We start from the raw sequence: 23,891 nt of genomic DNA, 5'->3' as shown, positions 1-23,891 counted from the left end.
GCAGTATGCTCATCTGAAATCTTCAGACCAACTGACATTCAGCAAAGAGCCTGAAGCCATAAAGCTTAAACCCTGCTTCCAGGAATTCTGCCTATGCTATTACCTCTCTCAGTCCAACAATCCAGAGCATCCAACTCCAGAAGACCCCGCCTAAAACTTCTGAGAAGAGAAGCTGAGAATATTTTGAACTCCAATGGGAAGAATTCTTTATTTTTTTAATGAAGATTTTAAAATATTTCTTTTTCACTATTTAATTGTAACCTAATGGTACATGGACATTAACAATAGTTTCCTATTTTTCCCTCATCTCTAGCATTTTTGCATACAATTATTTTAAATGGATTAGTTTTTTAGTGAACTAGAATGTTCAATTAGTATTTTTAGTTGAGTTTTGTATTTTTTAATTCTTTATTTTATTTTTTTCTTTATGTAAATTTTTCTTTTACATGTTTCACTTGATTCTCTCTTTTCTACTGCTAACAGTCAATCTCTATTGTTCTCTCTTTCACTCTTCTTTAACATTTTACTTATGTCTCATCTCCTTTTTCCTCATAATCATTGCATCCTACATCACTTCTGTTCTCTTCCTACTTACCATTTGAAAATGTAAACCCATTTGCAAACCCATTTTCTGTTTTTATTACAGGCATAACTGCTCATATTATTTCTGTGTATTGTGGAAAATAATATTGTAGATGTTATAGTAACAACTATTTGGTTTAATGCTGTAAATTATTTGCATTGGTTGTTGTTTTTATTTGCTTCTAAAGAGGAAGATACTGGAAAACTTCAGGGATACTGTAAGTCCACAGGGTAGACACTCTACTGCCTCAGATATACTGTTAGATGAGTAGAGACATAACATGAAAAAGCAAGAAAATAAGTTGTCCAATGCAAACCAAGATACTCCAATAACAGAATCACACTGGAAGAAATGTCAGAGAAGGAGTATAGAATGTACATAGTTAAACTGATCTGTGAAGTAAAAGATGATGTGAGAGAGAAAATATAGATAGCAAAAGATTGCTTCAATATAGATATACATATTCTGAAAAAACAAACAAACAAACAGAAATTCTCAAAATGAATGAAACAATAAACCAAATTAAAAATTTAATAGAAAGCATCACCAACAGTCTAGACTACTTGGAAGACAGAAACCAGGCAATGAAGACAAAATACAAAATTTTGAAAATGAAGTTGACCAAGGAGAGAAGATGTTAAAAAAAAAAACATGAACAGAACTTCCAAGAATTATGGGATAACATAAAAGACCAAATTCAAGATTTACTGGGAGAGATGAAGGCACAGAGATACAAACCAAAGGAATACACAATCTTTTCAATGAAATAATATCAGAAAATTTCCCAAATCTGAAAAATGAAATGATAAATCAAATACATGAAGTTTACAGACCCCAAATGTGAAAATGACAACAGACCCACATCAAGGAACATTATAATAAAAATGCCTAGCACATAGGATAAAATTCTAAAGGATGTCTGAGAAAAATATCAAATTACATATATGGGGAAAACAGTTCAGATCTCAGCTGATTTCTCAACCTTGACCCTGGAAGCTAGAAGGTCCTGGAATAACATAAAACAAGCTCTGAAAGAAAATAGATGTCAATAAAAAATATTATATTCGGCAAAATTTAGCTTCAGATTTAAAGATAAAATAAAAACCTTCAATGATAAACAAAAATTAAAAAATTCACAATCAGAAGTCTGCTCTTTAGAATATTCTCAACAAAGTAGTCCATGAAGATGAAATTTTAAAAATTGAAAACTAGTGGGATATTTATGGCATATAATTTGGAATCTTCACTGAAATATAACACATCTCTTTTGATAAGGAGAAGGAAATGATTAGTTTTCAAAAATTCAGTGGAATTTCTTCCAAGATGAAGATCTCAATGTACCTGTCATTGTAAAAATTTGGAAGCAATGAGGTACATGTAGAAATAAAGTAATTGATTTTGAGAGGTTAAAAAAATTGAAAACTAGTGATGGAAGAAACTACACTAAAGGAATAGTCAATCAAAGGAAAAATTAATTAAAAACTAGAAATAAACCCAAAAGACCAGAACACAAATCATATATCAATAATAACCTTAAACATTAATGGTCTAACTCATCAATCAAAAACATATAGTGGCAGATTGGATTAAAAATAAGAACCAACAATATTCTGTCTCTAAGAGACTCACCTCACAGCAAAGACATCCACAGACTGAAGGTGAAAGGATGGAAAAGAACACACCACTCACATGGATGGTGTAAGCCAGCAGGAGTTTCTGTCTTCTAAAATAGACCAAGTTTTGTAGGCTATTTAATTGTAATTACGTGATTGTGATATTACCCAAATACATTTTTCGTATCTGTAGGGTTGTTTTGAGAGCTCCCTTTCCATTGATATCTTTACTCACTCTTTTCATGATTAGACTTGTTAGATTTTTATCAACCTTTAGCTCTATTATTTATTTTCTATTTCACTTAATTCTGCTCCTACTCTTATTTTTTGTTACTACCTAATTTAAAAATAATTTGATTGGTAATCTAGCTTCTTTCTAATACAAATACTTTAAGTTCTAAGCATGCATGAGTATTATTTTATCTCAAAGATTCTGACATTTTAAGCTTTTATTATTATTTAAAAGCATTTTTAAAATTTATTTTCTTGTACTTTCTTGTTTGATCTGTGAGATATTTATAAGTGTGATGTTTAATTTTGAAGTAGTTAAGACATGGAGGTGAGGTTCTACACACCTTAAGGGGATTGATTTCTATTGTAATAAATCATGCAGGAAAAACAGTTTGCATGATTTCAAATTTTTAAAATTTCTCAAAGCTTATTTAATGACAGAACATAGTCTATCCCTATTAATTTTCTACTTGACATTTTTATGTATACTTCACTATAAATAAGAAGTTGGTCAGGTGGTTGTTAATGTTGTTAAGCCTTCTATACCATTACTTCCTTCAGCAAACTGAGGGCTTACAATCTCCAAATATGATTGTGGGTTTGTCTTTCTAGTTTTGTAATTTTACTTCATATTTTTTGAAATTTTGTTATTAAGTACATACATATTTAGAATTTCCTTCCTTCTTTTCTTTTCTTTCTTTTCCTTTCTTTTCTCTCTCTCTCTCTCTCTCTCTCTCTCTCTCTCTCTCTCTCTCTCTCTCTCTTTCTTTCTTTCTTTCTTTCTTTCTTTCTTTCTTTTTCTTGTGCTAGGGATTGAACCAGGGCCTTGTGCATGCTGGTAAGCACTCTACCAACTGAGGTATATCCCCAGCCCCCTTGATTTAATTTCTTGATGAAGGTACCTTATTATGGTTATGAAATGTTCCCCGTTATCTCTGAAAATACTTTTATTGACATTTATGTTATATTAATAGCTATACTTTAGATTTCTCATGCTTATTTTCCCTTTCTTTTGCTTTTAACCTATTGGTATATTGATATTTGAAGTGTGACATATGTAAAGAGCTTATAGTTATTGTTTACTTTTATACATGTTGAACATTTATAGCTTTTAACTACAATATTCAGATTTTTTGTATTTAAATTAATTATTGATGTTGTTCAAAAGATAACAAGACATGAAGGTCAGTGGAAACTTGGGTAAATGGTAGGTTTGGTGACGCAATATTTACAATAGTTGAATAGTCCTGCTGTTAGGCTCAGAAAGAAGATTGTTGGAATGCTTTTGTTGCAATTGCTCATTCTCTCATTTATCATATGCTACAGAGCAACAGATTATTACATTATTTGTTACCACTTTTTATTTTGCAAATAAAAATCACATATACATTAACAAAAAGAATCATCAGAATTCAGGAGGGTTGTGAGAAATAAGCTAATGTAATAAATAACCTCTTCAGTTTTATAGTAACAGAAACATTTCAAACCTTGAGAATAGAAATTCAGAATCAGGACACCTTCAGAATCCCAAAGGGAGAGAATCAAAAAAGAACCTCTCATGACACATCATAATTAAATTCCTAATATACATACAGAAAAGGATAGAATTTTAAAATACTCAAGAGAAAAATATCACGTCCATTTTAAAAAGTTGACACTAAAAAGTGCCACATTTAGAGGCAAAGCAATCAGAATCACTTCTGATTTCTCAGAAAAAGTGAAAAAGCCAGGAGAGCTTGGAATCATGTGATTCAAGTCCTGAAAGAAAGCAATTGTCAACCAAAATGGCTGTATCCCACAAAGTAATCCTTAAAAATCAAAGAAGAAATTGAAAAAAAATTTCCATCATAAGCAGAACTAGAAGAAGTCATGGCTATTATACTGCCAATTCAGAGCTTGTTTAAAGAAATAGAAAAAAATAAAAGAGAACAAAACAAACTAAAACCCAAGCCCCAGAGCTCACAAATGAACAGATCTCATTTGAAGAATAGCTAAGCAAATGACAAACAGGACCAAACATAAGAAACAAATCGTAATAACAGGAATTAATAAACATTTATACTAAGATTGAATATACAATCATTTTATATATATATATATATATATATATATATATATATATATATATATACACACACACATACACAGGATCTCAACTCTCTAATTAGAAGACATAGGCTGGCAAAGTGAATTATACAACAAAAACCAATTCATGTTGTTTGGGAGAGACTCAGGCAAAGATAGCAAAAGATGAAAGTGAAAGGATCGATATTGATGTTAACACATGATTGGAGCCACCCAAACAAGTAGGAGTACTACTCTCATATCTGGAAAAGCAGACTTCAAATGAAATAATGAAAAGAAACAAAAAAGTCACATCCAACAAGAATAAATGACAATAGTAAATGTTTATGCCCCAAATGTTGGTGCAACTAATTACATAAAAGAGATGCTACTCCAGTGGAAGCCTCAGATAGATCCCAGTACAATAATACTGAGTGATTTCAACTCACCTCTCACCATTAGACAGGTCAAACAAGCATAAACTCAATAAGTCTTTTTGGATATAGAAAATATCAAATGAATTTAACAGGCATCTATAGAACATTTCATCTAACAATAGTTGAATACACTTCCTTCCTAGTGTCTCATGGAACCTTCTTCAAAATAGACCATATATTAGGTCACAAAGCAGCTGTTAGCAAATAAAAATAATTGATATAATTCTTTGCATCCTATCAGATCATAATGGAATAAAATTAGAAATGAACCGGACAAAACCTACAGAAACTGTATAAACATGGAGATTGGATAATAACATTTGAATGATGAATGGGTGATAGAAGAAATCATGTGAAAAATTTAAAAATTCTTAGACTCAAAGAGAATAATTATACAACATACTAGAACCTCTGGAGCCACTATGAAGGTGGTTCTAAGAGGAATGTTTATAGCTATGAGAACCTATATAAGAAAATCAGAAACATCTTAAATAAACAACCTAATGATACATCTCTAGACTCTTGAAAAAAGAACAAACCAATTCCAAACCAGTAGAAGGAAGGAGATAATTAAGATTGGTGCTGAAATCAATGAAACTGAGGGAAAAAATACAAAGATCATGAAACAAAAGAGTTGGTTCTTTGAAAAGATCAATAAAACTAAACCCTTAGCCAGACCTAATAAAAGAAAAGAGAAAAATCCCAAATTAACAAAATTAGAGATGAAAAAGGAGAAATCACCATAGGCATCACAGAAATCCAGCAGATCATTAGGGACTATTTTGAAACATATATTCCAGAAAATGGAAAACCTAAAAGAAATAAATACATTTCTAGACACATATGATCTGCCAAAATAGACTTGAATTAGAAAAAATTATATCCCATGCTTTCAGATGTCAAAATAAATACTATATTTATGTATAACTAAAAAGAACCAACATATAAAAAGATGACAATATAAAACCTAAACATATCAATAACATATAATGAGATAGAAGCAGTAATAAAAAGCCTTCCAACAAAGAATATTCAAGGATCAGATGAATTCTCACCTGAATTCTATCAGACTTTTGAAGAAGAACTAATGACAATGCTCTTCAAATAGGTCCATGAAATAGAAATGAAAGGAACATTTCAAAACTTATTCTATGAAGTCAGTATCATACTCATACCAAATACAGATGAGCATACATCAAGGAAAGAAAGCTATAGATCAGTATTACTAATTAACTTACATGCAAAACTTCTTAATAAAATAAAATGTTAAGAAATGATGCTCAACAACATATTAAGAAGATTTTACATCATGAGTAAGTTGGTTTTATCCCAGAGATGCAAGGATAGTTCAATAGACATATCTCAATAAATGTAATTAATCACATAAATAGAATTAAGGACAGAAATCACTTATTCATCACAATTAGATGCAGAGAAGGCCTTAGACAAAATTCACTGCCCATTCTTGATAAAAAAGTACTTAATACACTAGGAATAGAAGGAACCTACCTCACCATCATAAAAGATTGTATATGACAATCCCAAAGGAAATCTCACAGTAAATGGGGGAAAACTGAAAGCATTTTCTTTGAAATCTGAAGCAGGTAAAGGATGTGCACTCTCACCATTCCTATTTGTTAAAGTGCTAGAAATTCTAGCCAGAGAAATTAGGCAAGAGAAGGGAAATAAAATGGATAGAAATTGAAAAGGAAGAACTCAAATTATTAAAATTTGCAAATGGTATGACTCTATTCATAGAAAAGATCCATAATCCTCCACTGAAAGACTGCTAGAGATAAAATACAAATTTAGCAAAGTGACAGGTTACAACATCAAGATAAAAAATCAATAGACTTTTTATATATCAATAATAAATCTGCTGAGAAAGTAATCAGGAAAATAATTTTATTTAAAATATCCTCCCAAAAAACATAAAATACCTAGGAATAAAACTAAACAAGAAAGGGAAAGACCTCTACAATAAAAACTATAGAACATTGAAGAAAATTGTACATAACGAGGGGGTTTGTTGTTACATGCTCATACATGCACACTAATACAATATAATTTGGCCAATATCACTCCCCAGCACTTCTCCCTGGATCTTTTTAATCAAGAGCTTCCTGTATATTAAGCATATTTGTTTATTGTCTAGGATAGATTGCAAGTGTTTCTTTCTATTGGCCATTTATCTTTTGCTTTATAATTTTTAGGGGGTGATGTAAAATTATTTATATACATACTTCAATTTGTTAATTTGGATTTCACATAATCAGTCTGGAAACAGAAAACAATCCTTTATTCTATGTATTACACATACTCTTTTAATGGTATCTTTTAATAGGTAATTCTTAATTTTAATATATTAAGACTGACTAGTGTTTTCCCTTTTGATTAATACTTTTTGAACTCAGTCTCAACTGTCACCAGTCTAAGAAGCTTTTCTCACTGTGTCACATTGAGATGTGAGGAGTTGGGTGAATTTGTGAAGTCTTTTTTGCTGGTCCATGAGATACAAGTATAGAAATTTAGGAAACATGTAGAGATATAGGAACATGGCCTTACCGAGGCATGCAAGACAGTGAGGGGTGAACTAGGCTCCCTGGTGGGTATCAAACTCAAGTGGAGAGTTGAAGGTGACCCAGCTGTGTACCAGTCATGTGCACTAGGACCAGGCATGAAAAGTTCAGGTATTTTAAAGAAAATGACTTTAGCACCGATAGTGTGAGATGCACACTTTAATAAGCTCTACTCTTTTCATTTTTACATTAGTTTGTGATCTCCCTGGACACTAATTTATTTTTTATGAATAGTGTGATGTAGGGGTCTGACTTTGTTTTATTTTGAACTCATGGTTATCCTATTTTCCCATAACACTTATGCAATTTACTGTCTTTTCCTCATTGCTCCATGTGGCATGGAGCAACTGTGTTGGCAGGGCCTCTTCTGCTTCCTTGATTCTGTTTCATTGGTCTTTGGTTTTTCATTGCACCAGTGCCACACTGTTAGATTCTAGCTTTAAGGTAATTCTTGATGTTTGGAAAAGTAAGTTCTTTTATTCTTTTTCAGAAATATCTTCATTATTTTTAGCTCTTTACATTTATTTTTAGAAATTTTAGAATCATATTGTCAAATTATATATAACCTAATGCACAATATAATCTTTTAAGATTTTTAAATACAAATTTTATTTTATCTGTAGAATTTTATTATATCTGTAGAACTATTTAGTCATTCAGTTTGATATGGGGTTGTGTTCTCACATATCTTCTGTTGCATTTAATCCAAACCACTGGGTTACCCAGGTATTTAGTTTTGATAATTTAGTGAGCTGCACTTTGAAGATTTGTGCATATTTGTAAAAATAAAATGTGTTACAAAAATACAATAGTAGAACTATAAAAAGTTACAAAATGTAGGATTAAATTCAATGAAAGATATGCACAATATGTACACAGAGATTCCATGCAATTTTAATTCTTATCTAGTATCTATTTATACTGTAAGAGAAGTTGTTAGGTTTTGTATATTGAGCTTGTGGTGCCCCTCATTCTAAATTCTTCTACCTAGGCTTTTTGTTTTTCCTAAGGGAATGATGAAATGGGAGCAGTGAGTCTGTTCCTTTCTGAGGTGTACTGCAGTTCACAGGTAGATAGAGCTAGTGAGAAGTCCTCAGCTCTGTTATCTGACTTGGTAAGGAATGTTTGCTGTGCTTCACTCAGAAAGTGATGTTGCTTATAGTTTTCTATTAGATCAATTTTCTCAACTTATGGGAATTTTCTTCTATTTGTAGTTTGTACTAGTTTTTCCCTTAACTTTGGAGGAATTTTTGATCAATTCTACCAATTTGTTTGTTTTAAATCAGGCCCCATCAAAGTAGGCCCAGGGGCTAAATATATCCACTACATTTTTGGTGAAGCTATGATCTATAAATGTTTTTTGAGTGTTTAAATAATTGGGGTGGAGGGGGAATCAAAAGAAGAATACTATTTCCTGATGCATCAATTATATGAAATACAAGCTTCTTTGTCCACTCTTAAAGTTTAATTAAAATATAACCCACTCACTTTACACGTTGTCCGCAGCTGCTTTTGTACTGCAGTGCAGAGTGGAGCAGTTGTGACAGAGGCAGGATAGCCTGCAGATTCCAAAATATTTACTCACTATGCATTTACAGAGAAAGTTAGGTGACAGTTTTAGAACATCATGACAATTACATATTTACTCCCTTTTACTCTCTGTTCAGCCATGAGTAACAGAAATCAAACTCAGCCATGCCTAAAATATTTATTATTTACACACAGACAAGCTCCAGGCATGATATGATCATTCCTTACATATCACACTCTGGGATTTGCATCTCAGTTCCATTCTCATTGTCTGTAAGTGTCCCACAAATAATCCCATGGGTATTCTTTTAAATTTGATTTTCTTAATACTTAAAATGAATAAAATTTCATCGACACAAGGGGAGTAAAAATTGGTATTTAGTAATTTTTTATACTTATGCTTTAGCAAATGTAGCTTAAGAACATGTTAATCTGAGTTCGAATCACATGATCAGGTGGGTGGAGATTATTGGTGCCATATGCAATGGTCATGTCCCAGGCATCAATGACACCCACATTGAGGTCTTTGAAAATGTCATTCAGGATAAGATACTGAATATAACCATGGAAGTCTCCAAACCACTCTGTTTCTACGTGCATCTCCCTGATATTTTCTGTCTTAATGATCACTTTAGTGTCTGGGCTTCTTAGGAATAGTCGTTCGATAGCTTTTCGAACACTGATGGCCCTGCGAATGAAAAGGTCAATGGGGAAGGGTCTGAAGTGGTGGCCAAAGGTTATCGCAATGGCTGTGTTTTTATCCCCTGATATTAGGTCAATTTCTCGAGGGATGTAAGCTTCATCTGTCACAGAGTAGAGATTATGAGTGATAATAGGAAAGCCATGTTTTTTCCATTGAATTTGAGTATGTCTTCCAGCATCCAGAAGCAAACGCTTCGGAAAAGATCCGGTTTCATGAAGATCAAAATATTTCAGTGCTGATTAAAAAACAAAACAAAACAGATTTTAACTAAAAAGTAATGTTAGGGCATTTTAAAAGAATATTCACAATATCATTTACAATATCTACCTGATATACTTTTGTCGGAAGCAGTCTAACATCTGGAATAAATTACTAATTCACACGCGTGAAACGTCAATCAAAATCTGAAGTTTTCATTGGAGTTTATACACAGGAAAAACATTTCTTATGAAAGAGGTAATAAAGCAGATTTCAAATTAAGATTGCATTCTAGAAAGCTAAGTGAAATAATAATAATAATAATAATAATAATAATAATAATAATAAACAACTCAGCCCAAGTGAGAACAGATGGAGACCTCACTGAAAGTACTTTATGATCAGCCAGAACTTCCAAAAGAATATAAAGTAGGTACATACTTTTTACAACTTTGGGTAAGTAGTAGATCCACTGACATATTGTGGAGTCTCCCAGGAGGTAAATGAGTTTTCCTTTCAAGCAGCCATTGATGTTATTTGTATCTAGTTGAATCTGGTTACAAAATGTTGTTATCCACCTTCCTTGTAAAGTGTATCCACCAGGGACAGGAATCTTCGTTCCAATTTGGCATTTCTCTGTGCTCTTTTCACTCTCTGGGAGCAGAGATCCTGTGGTGAGTGGTGGTAGTGGCATGTGAACACCAGCCTCCTTTCTTGGTCCTTCCCTTCCTGATTTCTTTCTCTCTCCCTACAGTCTTGTCTTCTGTCTTACTAGAGGTATTTTTTGACCACAGGCTTTGTTTTAGGCTCTGCTACTCATTCTTTTGAGAGATTTTGAGTCATACTGACTCTTCCCATTCATTTTCTCCCAGCTGGGCTCGTTAGCTAAGTTGTGATGTCCTTTCTTCTCCCTCCCCCTCCCCTCTCTCTCTCTCTCCATTCCTGTGATGTGATAGTGACTTTTCTGTTCTCTACCCTGAATGGTGTTACTGGATTGCCAGCTGTTGTCTTTGTTATTGAATCATTTTTATTTGTTCCACCAATGAAGGAACTATGAAGTGTGCCGTGTTTAAAAAATGGCTTCAAATATAACATGCACATATTTTGAAAACCTTCAACAGTATAAAATATTTACCTTGACTTAATGTTGTTGTTTTTTTAATAGGACCTTGCTAAAGGTAATTTGCAGTATTCCACAGAAACCAATATTCTGAGCCATTGCAGCCTGTTTTCCTAGAATGGCAGGCTTTCTAATGGTCTGTCTTCTAAGGTACCCCATGTGGCAGAGCACCAACTCTGCCATGCTATAACAAACGTCCTCAGATGTCTGACATTATGCTTCCTTGCCAAGCTCTATGCTGCTGCACCACTGCTGAGCCATTGCCTCATTAGTTTTATTTGTTGTTGTTTTGATTTTTTTGCAGTGTGTGGAATGGGACCCTGAGCCTTTGAATGCTAGGTCAGCACATTACCACTGAACTTCCTTTTATAGTTCAGCCAGTAGGAAGGAGACAAATGGATGAGGAGGGCAAGCTGTTTTGCCTTTAAAGGTGTTATATACAAATTTCCCATAATTTTCCTATTTGTACTCCTAGAAAAAATGTAATGTGGCCATGAGTAGCCACAAGGAAAGGTGGCCAGGGGTTCAGCTAATCTAATGTTTTCTCTTCTGGAGTAAGAGAAAGGAATGGATAGTGGGGGATTACCAGCAGTCTTTGCTTTACCTTCCTTATTTAGCTCCTCATAGGCATTGCAGTCTCTGTTTGCCTGTGTCCACAAAATAGTATTTCCTTACGTGTTGCTACTGTACAGTTGAGCCACTGTATCCATGGGATCTGTATCTATGGATTCAACCCACTATGGATGGAAGATATTTGGGAATTTTTTTTTATCTTGCTAAACACATGCACATTTTTCTCTCCTTTTTTCCATAAACAATATAGCATAGCAACTATTTATATAGCATGCATGTTGAATTGGGTGATATAAGTATTCTGGAGATGATTTAAAATATATGGGAAGATGTTGTAGTTTATACCATGTACCATGCCATTGTATATAAGAGGTAAACATCTTGGAATCAATTTTGATGTCCCTGGTGGGTCCTGAAGGCACCCCCCCTATGAATATCAACAGTTAAATGTATTTGTAATTTGAGGACAAAGTGGCAAAATGGTGCTGGTGGCAGAATTAGAAAATGAAACTGGAAGAGCTATTAAATCCTTGTGATCTTTCTTGCCAAAGGTAGTTTTCCTAATCCTATAATCATGTTGATATTTTACTGTGACATAGTTGCTCTTGTAGGAAGCTCAATAACACTGCATCATGGATGCTTGAATATCATAAGCCTAAAAACTCAACACCCATAATTACCAAGTATTCGCCATCTCAGTAATGTACTGTCATATTCAAGATGATAGCCTTTGAGCTTATTATTGAAAAGTGTATCCTGTATAATATTTACATGCCAGAGAATTTATTTCCTTATGATTATTACACAATTTTATTTTAGAATAGGCTCAATATTTTGTGGTTAATTTTGCTCACCTTTTTGTTTAGAGATTATAGTAGGCAGACTGTGGCTCCCCATTATATTCAGGTCCTAATTCCTCAAACCTGTGAATATGTTGCCTTGTATGACAGAAAGATTTTCAAGATTGACTAAGTGTATAGACTCTGAGAGGGGACAATCCTGGATTATCTAGGGGAAGGGGTTCAGTCTAATTTCACTGATCCTCTAAATTGAAAGAGGGAGGCAGAAGGTAGGCCAGAAACATGTTACCTGAGTAACTGACCCATTGTTGTGGTTTTGATAAGAAAGATCTTAGTTTTATTTGTTGTTGTTGTTGTTTTGATTTTTTAGTTACAAATAAGGGGGGCATGTTTTAGAAGCCCAAAAGGCAAAGAAACAGCTTCTTCCATAGACCTCCAGAAAAGAATACAGGTTTTCTCTATCTTGACTCACTTGGTGAGACTGATATTGGGTGTTGGAAGAATAACACTAAGAGAATATGTTCATTTTATTAAAATCCACTTGGTTGTAGCAGAAAGAAGAAATTAATGCAGAGAAAATTCACATCCTTTAAATGTGAACTCATCCCATCCAGAAACATCATATTTTCTTCCATGTATAAATTTTATTTTATGTCCCTTAGTAACAATTTAAATCTCTTTATGTAGTTCATACTTATTTTGTTCACTTGTGAATTTGCCTTTTGAAGTATAAAGGGGAGCATACCACTCTCTTCCTCAGTTGATCAATGGAGTTTTCAAAAGTTTACCAAATAAACACTGAAATCTACAGCATGCCCTTGAGAATTTCCATAATTTGGCTTCTTCCTATTTTCTAGGCTCAATAGGGTCCAGATAATTTTGGTCATGAATGGATAAAAAAAAAACCTGGGGCTGGGGCTGGGACTGGGGCTCAGTGGCAAAGTGTTGGCCTAGCATTGTGAGGCACGAGGTTCAATCCTCAGCACCACATACAATACATGAATAAATAAATTAATTAAATAAAGGTCCATTGACAAATAAAAAATATTTTTAAAAACCTTACCACATGAAAGAATCCAGGAAAGACAATTAAATAACTTCTAGCAAGGAAGGCTTTTTTAAGTGTATGATTCAAAGTTTTCTTTATCTCAATATATAAATATATAGGCAGCTAGAAAGTACTCAAAATTAGCTGATGTTTTATATTATTTTCTTACTTCTGACAATTCTACCATGATCTTTATGAAATTTCACTTTCACCTCATTCTCTGATTACAGATATTCTTCAGGACTTACTCAAATATGAACTTTAACTTAACTCCTTCTGCGTTTTGCTTTCTTCACAGAGTTGGTAGATTAAATTTTTAAAAATATTTTTTAGTGGTAGTTGGACACAATACGTTTATTTTATTTATTTATTTTTATGTGGTGCTGAGGATCAAACCCAGGACCTCGCATGGGCGAGATAAGCACTGTACCGCTGAGTCACAATCCCAGCTCAAGATTAAACATTTTTAGATCACAAACTTACTATGTATTAATTTTACTTAGTTGAGTCAAAATGCCTTGTATGAAAAAAATGAATAAATATAAGAAATAAATCATGAGTTGTCAAGTTTACCAATCACAGGCTTTATATATAATTATTTAAAGCTAAGGTATAGGGGCTGGAGCTGTAGCTTAGTGGCAGAGCACTTGCCTAGCATATGTGAGACACTGGGTTCGATTCTAAGCACCACATACAAATATATGAATAAAAGAAAAGTCCACCTATGTGTAAAAAATTTAAAAAATAAAGCTAAGGTATAAATAAGCACAAATATTATTCTTTCACGTGTAACGTTGCTTTGTATTTGCTGTTGAAACAATTAGAAACTTCATATGAAATTGCTAAGTGCACCAACTAAAAGGTGGAATTATGTCAACAGAGATGAGGAAATCAAAGCCAGAGTGTTCCTGCTCTGAAGCCATGGGTACCCATCACAGACATCTGTACAGCACCTCAGACTCTAGGAGATGAATGTAGGATACTAATATTTTCTCCTTTAGGATAAGTCAAGAAGAAATCTTCTATAAACCAAGTTTAAACTAATTTCCTTGAATTGATTTCTTCTATAATGTTTAAAAAGACTGAGATCACAGACATCTTCTAAGAATCATGTTGCTGGAAATCTACAACTAATAGAGTTAACACTGATAACTTTTCTCTGTATAAGACACATGACACATACATCTACCCCAGGAAAAAAAGCAGACTTACTGTTGCAATGGGAGACATCAATATTTTTAAGGTCTTTCATCATTTCAACTCCCACTTTGGACCTTCAAAAAATAAGATCATAGATTAGCCTGTTGTGTTTTCATACAGCACAGGCCACATAAATCACCTCCTTGCAGGTAAAGGATAACTTTTAATTTTTTAATAATTGAAACTATTATTTTTATTATAAATTTGAGAATACTGGGTATTATAAGTAAATTAGGTTTTGGAAGTCTTTCTATCTTGTGGAGACTATCTGAAGTCCGGGGCAGCTCTTCTCATCTGCCATATGCAATAGTATGTCCTAGAATCTTAGATTCATAATGTGTATCAAATCTGCAAGTTCTTTATCCTCTTCCATATCACCCATTCAAGTTTATAAAATATTTTTCTTGAATTATTGTGAGCCTCTAGTTGGCCAACCTAAGTTTTATTCCACCTAATTTCTTTAACACACCCTCCAGAGCACACTTTCCAATGACAAATGTAACTGCATTATTGTTTAAAGCCCTTGATTGGGTTCTCATCATTTACCTAAGGAGTCCAGGCTCCTTGTCATGGCACCAAGACCCCTCATCACAGAGCCCCTGTTTTCCTCCTTAAGCATGTTTCCTGCTTTTACCTTCAGTTTGTCCTGCAATATGTGCTTTATGAGGATCATGTGAAGAAAGGTAATGTATTCATATGTATGCACTGTTGTACCCTAAATATCCATCAATGTGACTGGCAGAAAGTAATGTCCAACCTGATGCATGAATAAATAAATGCACGCTCTATTTGTACACTGATTCTTTCCTCCACTTGATGAAAGCCTACCGGAATCTTCCTACTTTCAGCCCTACTGCTTATCTCCTGTGTACGACTGTGTGTAAACGGAGGCCGGCAGGAAGGGGTCAAGGGAGTGATGAAGACTCAGGTGCCTAGTACAACATGTATACAACAAATATAAGTTGTACCCTGTTCTATGCTATGGATGTTTCTTTAGATCCAATCCCATAAAATGGTAAGTGATCCTTAGTGAAGTTCAGCCATCAGGATGGTTAATGGGGAGGAAGAGATGTGGTGAGATGCACACTGGAGACAAAAAAGAAGAAAAGAAAACCAACTGTGCTTTTATTTGTTCAGAAGTAAGCCATGCACTATAGACCAGGATAGCTGCATAAGCCTCTGGATGACTGCATTAGCATATGGAATGTGTGTTAGTTTTCCATGTTCAATGTCTACTCTTATTTCTTCTAAGCAAATATTTTTGAAAGCTTGTGGAAAAAAACTTCTAAGCCTGACTTTGAAAACTGCTAAGAAAGGAATTGCTCAGAATCTAGCATTTCACTGTTGCCACATGTAGAGAAAATAAGTCTCTAGGGGTAAGAGAATAGATTTTGGCAAGATGAAAAGTGAAAAGGAAGTGGACTGAGGCTTCTGGAAAATTAACAAGTGAACATAAGTCTCTGGGACTGATATATGCCTCAGAGTTTTGCTCATTGTTCTTGTGTGTGGTGTGTGTGTGTGTGTGTGTGTGTGTGTGTGTGTGTGTGATAATTTCCTTTTGCAAATACTCAGAGAAGCCCATGAGAAAACCCTGATAGTTAATTCTAAGCCACAAAGTGAATTGTTTCCATTTCCATCTTAGTGGAGAACAAGGAGACCAGGGAATGCACATCTGTTTGTGAAGAGTGGGAGAAGGGCAGGTGTGGCTGCAGCCAAGATTGATAGGGGAAATGTGCACTGAGGTTAGAGGAGGCTGGTCAACCAGGGCTTCCAGGTAACAATGTGGAGAAGTAGAAGGACTCCTCCACCCTAAGCAGTATACACTGAGGCGTGTCTGATCATGAGATCAGCTAGAGATGACCCATAGTGTGGGGACAAGTACATGGAGTACTGCATACATGGCATACCTTAAGGGCATCTGAGTGGCAAATCATTCCCCTGTGCCATCGGCAAACTGCTTACCCCGTAGGCACAGCCCTGGGTGTGAGGCCGGGTGTTGCAGTCCCTGTGTTGCTCCATGGCCCATTCCTTGATTGGTTGCTGCAAGAACAGTTGGCTGGAAATTGTATTGGTGGCTGCCGTAATCTGCTAAGCTAATGCCTGGGTATATATACTTGGTACCTGCGTAGTAACATCAGATCTGCTTCCTCCTTGTTCTCTGCAGATCTTGATTAGCGACTCCGCAGCCGCACTCTCCTCTACCCTGTTCCGTGGATCTCCTCACTGGACAAGAGAGAGCCCATGCACCTTAGGAGCTGGCCTTTTAGAAAGGTTGCTCAGGCTGCAGTGTAAGGAGGGTATGATGGGTGATGAAAGGGAGACCAGGCGGGGACCCATTTCAGTCACGCAAATGAGGTAGTAGTGGTCTCTACTTGGATAGCAGCACTGGGCATGGAGAGGAATGAAAAATAAAGACATTTAAGAGGCAGAATCTGTGGGATACAATATGGAAGGTAAAGTAGCATGATGTTTTTATATATGTACAAGGAATCTTTTTTCCCTAATGTGGAACATCTATGAACACAGCAAAATAGTTTTCCACAGAGTGTATTTTGTAAAACATATATCTATAGTAACAATCCTTATTAATACAGAGATGTAAATGCATGTATATTATTGAATTCTTCCTGTGTAACCGTCTTTTTGTGACTGTATCAATCAAAATGCAAACTATGGTGTTGAGTCATAAACAGGGATGCCATGAAAATATCACATCACATATATGACTATAACTTTGAGTGGAGGAAGTATCTGAGAGGATCAATATTGAGACAGCTATGTATTACGCTAATCCCAATAGCTCTCATTGTATTGAAAATTATACTCACTTATGGAAAAGCCTTTTCTCCTTGACAGAAAGATAAGAAATTTCTCGGTTCGTGGAGGACATATAGGTCAGGGCCTCACAGGGCATGTGTTGAGGCTTCTTGCAGTAGAAGGCTTCCTGGTCTCTCCCATACAGGTAGGTGCACAGTTCAGAGCTAGAGTTTAGGGTCAGGCCACATTCAGTGAAGACTTGGGAGGTGCCATTAACAAATTTACCTTTGAAAATAATTTTATCATAGCCTTGGTTCCTTGCCCTCCAGAGAGCCGACACCCCTTCACTGGGGTGGATGAGCAGGAGAGACAGGGAAACCTGGCCCTCCCAGAACAGAGTGAAGCTGACAAGGTAGGTGCCATTGTGGAAGTCTGTCACCTTTCCTGAGGCTCCTGCCTTCAGGGCTGGGGAGGACATCCTGGCCCTGAGGAAGTCCCCTCCATATTCCTTCCTGCGTCCCAGGTGGTCCCTGGCCTCCAGCAGGATGTCCAGCTGGTCCCCCCTGCAGTATGTGTCCCTAGGGTTGAGGAGGGTGGCTGTGCTGTGTGTGGCACTGGTGGTGGTGTCCTCATGGGGGAAGGGTCTGGGCGGGATCATCTCGTTTAGTGTTTCCAGGATCTTCCTTATTCTCAGCTCAGTTTCTGTTGGTGTGTTTACAGGGCTCATTTTTATTTCAGAACATGAACAGTTTGTGGAGATGTTCCAGTGATAAAAGCTGATGGGTACATTTATAGCAGACCAAAGCTGAAATGATAACAAACAGGACATACTATTCAATAAAACTGTTCCCAGTAATTTTTTAAAATTTTACTTATAATGAATTTGAGTTCACCTATTATCATCCATATCATTTAAACTTTCTGACAATTCTGCATAAATTAAAAAATTATATTTTTACATCAATATTTTGGAGAATGTCTGAGCAATTATAAATAAATATATTCAATCTTAGATTTATATCTCAAATAATGCATCTGACTAAGAAGATGATGCTGGTTCATTTGTTCTTCCTTTTCAGATACACCCTACTCCCAATAGCTCATTTCCTAGTTCCTCCTCAGTATACTTTTACCCATGTTTAACCATCTTTTCCTCCCCAGCTTATCATGGTTCCAGCTGCCACCATTTTTCCCCTGGATTGTAGTTTCCTCCTCTATTGGGAAGTGGTTCTCAGGCTTCATGAGGACAGCCCTGCTTTCTCTCCCTTCAGTTTTCCCCCTTGTAGTTTATCAGCCCTTTGAAAGCAAAACTCTACTCACATCTGCTTCCTCCTTAAACCCCTTTAATGTCTTCTCATGATTCTTGGGATAAAATCCAATTTTAACAGGGCTTTATGCTCTGGTCTGTCTTTCCAGCCTAGTTCTGCACTTTGTCCTGTGCACTCTATTTTGACAAGACTGACTGCTTTTCTTTTTAGGAGATGACTTTCCTTTCTTGTACATCTTGCATTTTACTAACACTTTCTCCAATTTCTGCATTGGTGGCTACCTTTTTCTTTTCTCCAAACCACCTAAATACCTGTTAACTTCTCATTTAGAAATCCCAACAACCTTAGTTGTCACTGTACAGTGTTCTAGAGGTGCTCAAATTCAGTGGTTTCTGAATCTTGTTGATAATCAGAAGCAAATGCCAAGCTTTTCTCAAAACATGGATTCTGAGGCTGCAGTCCAGGTCAACTGAACCATAGTCACTAAACTGCAATCCTGAAGTATGTGGTTTTCAAACACTTCACAGACATCCTGTGTTCAGATAAGCTTGAGAACACTGGTTATAGATCAGTGATTGTCAACTGCTTCACATGTAAGAACATATGTAGATCTCAAATCTCAGCAGTACAAAAAATCCTTTCGTGCATACTCTGTGGCCCACCCTCAATCAGTAAAACCCTGGTGGTTGGTATCACAGTGGCATAGTAAACCAAAAGAGACTGGAAACCAAGAAATGAGATATAACTAAAAAATAGATGAAGAAAATCTAAGTTCAATCTTTGGGAAAACTTAGAGAACTGAGAAACCTTTGGTTATGCCATGTAAGAAATAGTGAGAGGGCTGGGGATGTGGCTCAAGGGTAATGCACTTGCCTGGCATGCGCGGGGCGCTGGGTTTGATCCTAAGCCCCACATAGAAATAAAAATAAAGATGTTGTGTCCAGCGAAAACTGAAAAATAAATATTAAAAAACTCTCTCTGTCTTCTCTCTCTCTTTCTTTAAAAAAAGAAATAGTGAGAGATGCAAATATATGAAATTTAAATTAGAATCCTTTCATGTATGTCTGTGTTTTATGAAAGCATAAACCTTAGTATACACACTACGAATAGAGAAGTGGGATAGAATATAACTATACAATATATATAATACTAATAACAATATAAAGATGATGAAAACATTTTTTTTTCATTTTGCCCACCTCCTAAAGTCACAGGCTGAACAATTTTCATTTGTGAGTACAAATATTATTAACTTATATAATGAGTTATATTATACCTTATACTAAAACTTGATAACAGCAATATAGGAAAAGTGAAAGTTTTCACTCATAAACATGGCCTTTAAATTGTCTCTTTCTCCTCAGATGTATATTTATATAAATATATGTAAATACAAGATAGTTTAGAGGGGTGTGTGTGTGTGCTGACAAAGCAGAAGCTGCTGGTGGGAATTTCATAGCAACTAGGGAAGTGGCTCCTGCACCCCTGCAACACAGGAAAGATCCACAGCCAAAGTCTGATGGGCATCTGCTAAGTGTCCAAACTCCAATGACATCCAAACCAAGATTCAACCAGAATTTTCTTCATCTTGACATGGTATAGTATAAACAACCCTAATGTCAACTTTGATCATATAAACAACTCATTAATTAAGGTTTGAATCACTTTTAATCACAGATGAGATAGTTTGCAGTTCAAGTTGAATTAAGTTAATCATTGGCCACTTCAAAAATATTAATACACTCCTGAGGAGTAAAACAGAATTTACAGTCCCACAATATAACAGTTAAAGTTTTAGTATATAATTAAATATTATTCAGCATAGAAGGAACCAGAAACATGCACTATCTCTCAAAGGAGGAGACAACTGATGGAAACAAACATGGAGAAAACATATTAGAATTATCAGACAAGGTCTTCGAAACTGGTATTATAACTGCTAAATGAGGTAATGGTTGGAAAGATAGGAAATATCAGCAATATGGAGGAACTATTTTAAAGAAACAAATGAATTTTACAACAGAACCAAACAATATCTAAATAAAAATATACCTTTTAATTCACTATTTAAACTCCCTCCCTTCCCGTATGGGTTTGTGTTAGATCATTTTTTTTATTGTTTTCCAATCTTATAGATATTTACTAATTTTGGAGTCTGATTTATAAGTTTCTGAAATAGGTATAATAAATTACCTACTATCGCTGTGACATATCAAGTTTAGCTTGTAACTCTGAATGTTCTAATTTTAATGTGTGGGTATTTTGCTAGGTTCATCCAAATGTATGATGATTTTATTTTCTTTTGTAGATTTTTCCTTGTGTAGCATACCACTTTATAGTTATTTGTGTTTTTTCTTAAATTTTTATTTTCTTTACTCATTAACATCTGTATTTTAAGCTAAAATTCACTGGAGTAAAATATTTAAGGAATGCAAAGAAAGAAACATAAGGCAGGGATTTTAAAATAAAATAAGACAAATTGACCTTTGTGTTAATTATCAAAGACAAATTTTTGAACTATAGGATAGTATTTTTTTCTGAATCCTTCTAAAGAACCTATTAAATCAGACTGAACTTTAAGCAATGAGAATAACTGTAAAGTTTGATATATGTGTTTGTGGTAAGAACTAAATATCTATTAGCTTACAGGAATAATTCTAATTGATGCTTACAAGGAATAGAATATTTATGCAATGGCTCTGTACTCTGAGATTATAGAGGTAATACCACCATGAAAATAGTTGAACAGTAGAAAGAGAGGTGAAAAGTAGTATTTGTTTATTAATTGCCTTATAGTATTAACTGGAGCAAAAGGATATTACTTCAAATAACTTAGCACAATTTTGTTATAAAACACTCAACAAAAATAAATTTACATATTCCACCCATAAGATGTTCTATTAATATTTTACTTAAAAGGTAACAGGAGAGGCTTTGCCACCAAATGAGGCATGAGACAAGTAAATTTCCCACATTCTACTACTATTTAACATTGGGCTGGAGGAATTCGCTAAATGTTACTTGGTAAGGGAAAGCAAATAAGTCATTGGAATTGGGAAAAAAAGAGGTAAAATAGTCTTTCTTTTCAGATGCAGGGGATATTTTTATGGAAAACCTCAAAGTAGAAATGGAAGAATGGCTACAGACAATAGAAAGACTGAGCAAAAAGTTAGGTAATACATTTAATGTATAAAAATCAGTAGCTTTCACATGTGCAGACACAACTACAGATAGGGTCAAATGAAACAAATGGTCTGGTATATGGTTGCCAAATGACACTGAGATATTCAGTTATATATTTCACATGTGTCCAATATTTACATGAGGAAATTATATGAGGAAAAAAATCATATAATATATATATAATAATTTTTTTTGGTAATGGGGATTGAACTCAGGGGCACTTGACTACCAAGCCACATATCAGCCCTATTTTGTATGTTATTTAGAGAAAGGTTCTCACTAGGTTGCTTAGCACCTCGTTTTTTTGCTGAGGCTGGCTTTGAACTCACAATCCTACTGACTCAGCCTTCCCAGCCACTGTGATTACAGGTGTGTGCCACAGTGCCTGGCTCAGGAAACAAACTGAGCCACTGGAAGGGGAACTATGTTATTAGATAGAAAACATCATGAAGCTATTGTTTCTTGTAAAGTTAATTTATGTATTCAATGGAATAAAAATATCCTGAGTATTTTCTAGATCAGAAAGGTCCATTAGAAAGTTTACTTGAAAGAATAAGTAAGAAAGAATAGCCAGAAAAATATGGGAAAAAGATATCAGGGATGATGTGTGTGCTAAGGTGAGCCCTATTAGATAGTAATGTTTACTTCTAAAAGTACAATAGAGTAGAATTGGGATATGAATAAAAACTGGAACAGAATAAAGAATCAAAATAGACCTTATTACATACAGAAATTTAGTATGTTATAGAAGCTACACCCAATTGAGGGGAGGTTAAATTTAATTTTACTAAGAGGAATAAACTAACTTGATAGCCATAAGGAAGAACAAAATTAGGTCAATATCATATACAATTTCACAGCAAACTTGAAGTGAATCATATGTTTAGAAACAAACAATAGAATCATGCAAAACAAAAATATAAGAAAACATGGGTAGATTCGCATATAAGCTTGTAGTAGAAAATCTTCTGACTAAAATTTACCAGAAACAGCCAGGCACAGTGATGCATAACTGTAACCTCAGCAGCGGAGGAGGCTGAGGCAGGAGGATTGCAAATTCAAATCAAGCCTCAGCAACTTAATGAGGCCCTAAGTAACTCAGCTAGACCCTGTCTCTAAATAAAAATGCCTGGGGATGTGCCTCAGTGGTTAAGTGCCCCTGGGTTCAATCCCCAGAACCAAAAAAAGAAAAAAAATTACCAGAAACAACAAAGGAAATTGTTTTAGTAAAAAATAACTTTTGCATGAAAAATAATCATAGACAAAATAAAAAGAAAAATAGCAAACTGGAAGAAATATATGCACCTGATTTGGTGACAAGTACTCAGAATCACGGGGAAGCTAGTGGCCTTCACAAGAGCCATTTTGGGGCATGTATGAGGTAGAATCTGATTGGACTGGATTGAAGACGAATGGAAAATGAAGAAAGAGAAAATGCAGACAATGTCCCTCTGAAATGAAGTAGAGAAGGAGAGAAGAGAGCAGAGTTGGAGTGGAGGGAAGAGGAAGGACTGATTTACAGGTTCTCAGTTGACAGAGTTACAGATGGAGGTTTCAAACCAGAAAATTGTTCATACCTTTGTGGAGTTTTGAGAAATTATAGAAGTTATCCAGGCGATGACTAAAAGAGATGTCAACACCAGCAGTATTTTCTGAAGCACTGCATTTGAGAACATGATGAGAGTCCTAGGAAAAACAACGCAAGACAGAATCATACAAAAAGCGAGTCACTCTGTACACATTGCTTTATTTTTCACCTGAGATTTTTCCCGAGTCTTTGTTTCTCCTTGCTGACCACTTTCTTTCTCTCTCTTAACTACCAGCCCATAGCACCAACTCCTTTGCCCATCTGTTGGCTGCTCTTTATTCAAGTTTTATTTAGGATTGTTGCTTCCTTCTTCTATGACCCCGAAATGGGAGACATATGTCCCTCTTACATTCTCTCATTGCACTGTGCAGTTTCTCAGTTGTAGCACTTACCACATCCACAGACCACCATTAAAA

General features: G+C 35.0%; 1 protein-coding gene across 1 annotated transcript; it reads right to left on the bottom strand.

The window, feature by feature from the left end:
* Positions 1-9,439: 9,439 nt before the first annotated feature.
* LOC143391152 (NXPE family member 1-like) lies at positions 9,440-23,563 on the bottom strand. Its single transcript, XM_076843743.2, has 5 exons — positions 23,465-23,563; positions 17,508-18,241; positions 14,692-14,753; positions 10,380-10,592; positions 9,440-9,975 (listed from the first exon to the last, which is right to left on the bottom strand). The coding sequence occupies exons 1-5, from the start codon at positions 23,561-23,563 to the stop codon at positions 9,440-9,442; spliced, it is 1,644 nt and encodes a 547-aa protein (XP_076699858.2).
* Between the last annotated feature and the right edge of the window lie 328 nt (positions 23,564-23,891).

Source organism: Callospermophilus lateralis, chromosome 2 (genome assembly GCF_048772815.1).
Source record: "Callospermophilus lateralis isolate mCalLat2 chromosome 2, mCalLat2.hap1, whole genome shotgun sequence".
Classification (NCBI taxonomy): domain Eukaryota; kingdom Metazoa; phylum Chordata; class Mammalia; order Rodentia; family Sciuridae; genus Callospermophilus; species Callospermophilus lateralis.
Note: the sequence above shows the minus strand (reverse complement) of the source record. Positions and strands in the feature narration are given on the sequence as shown.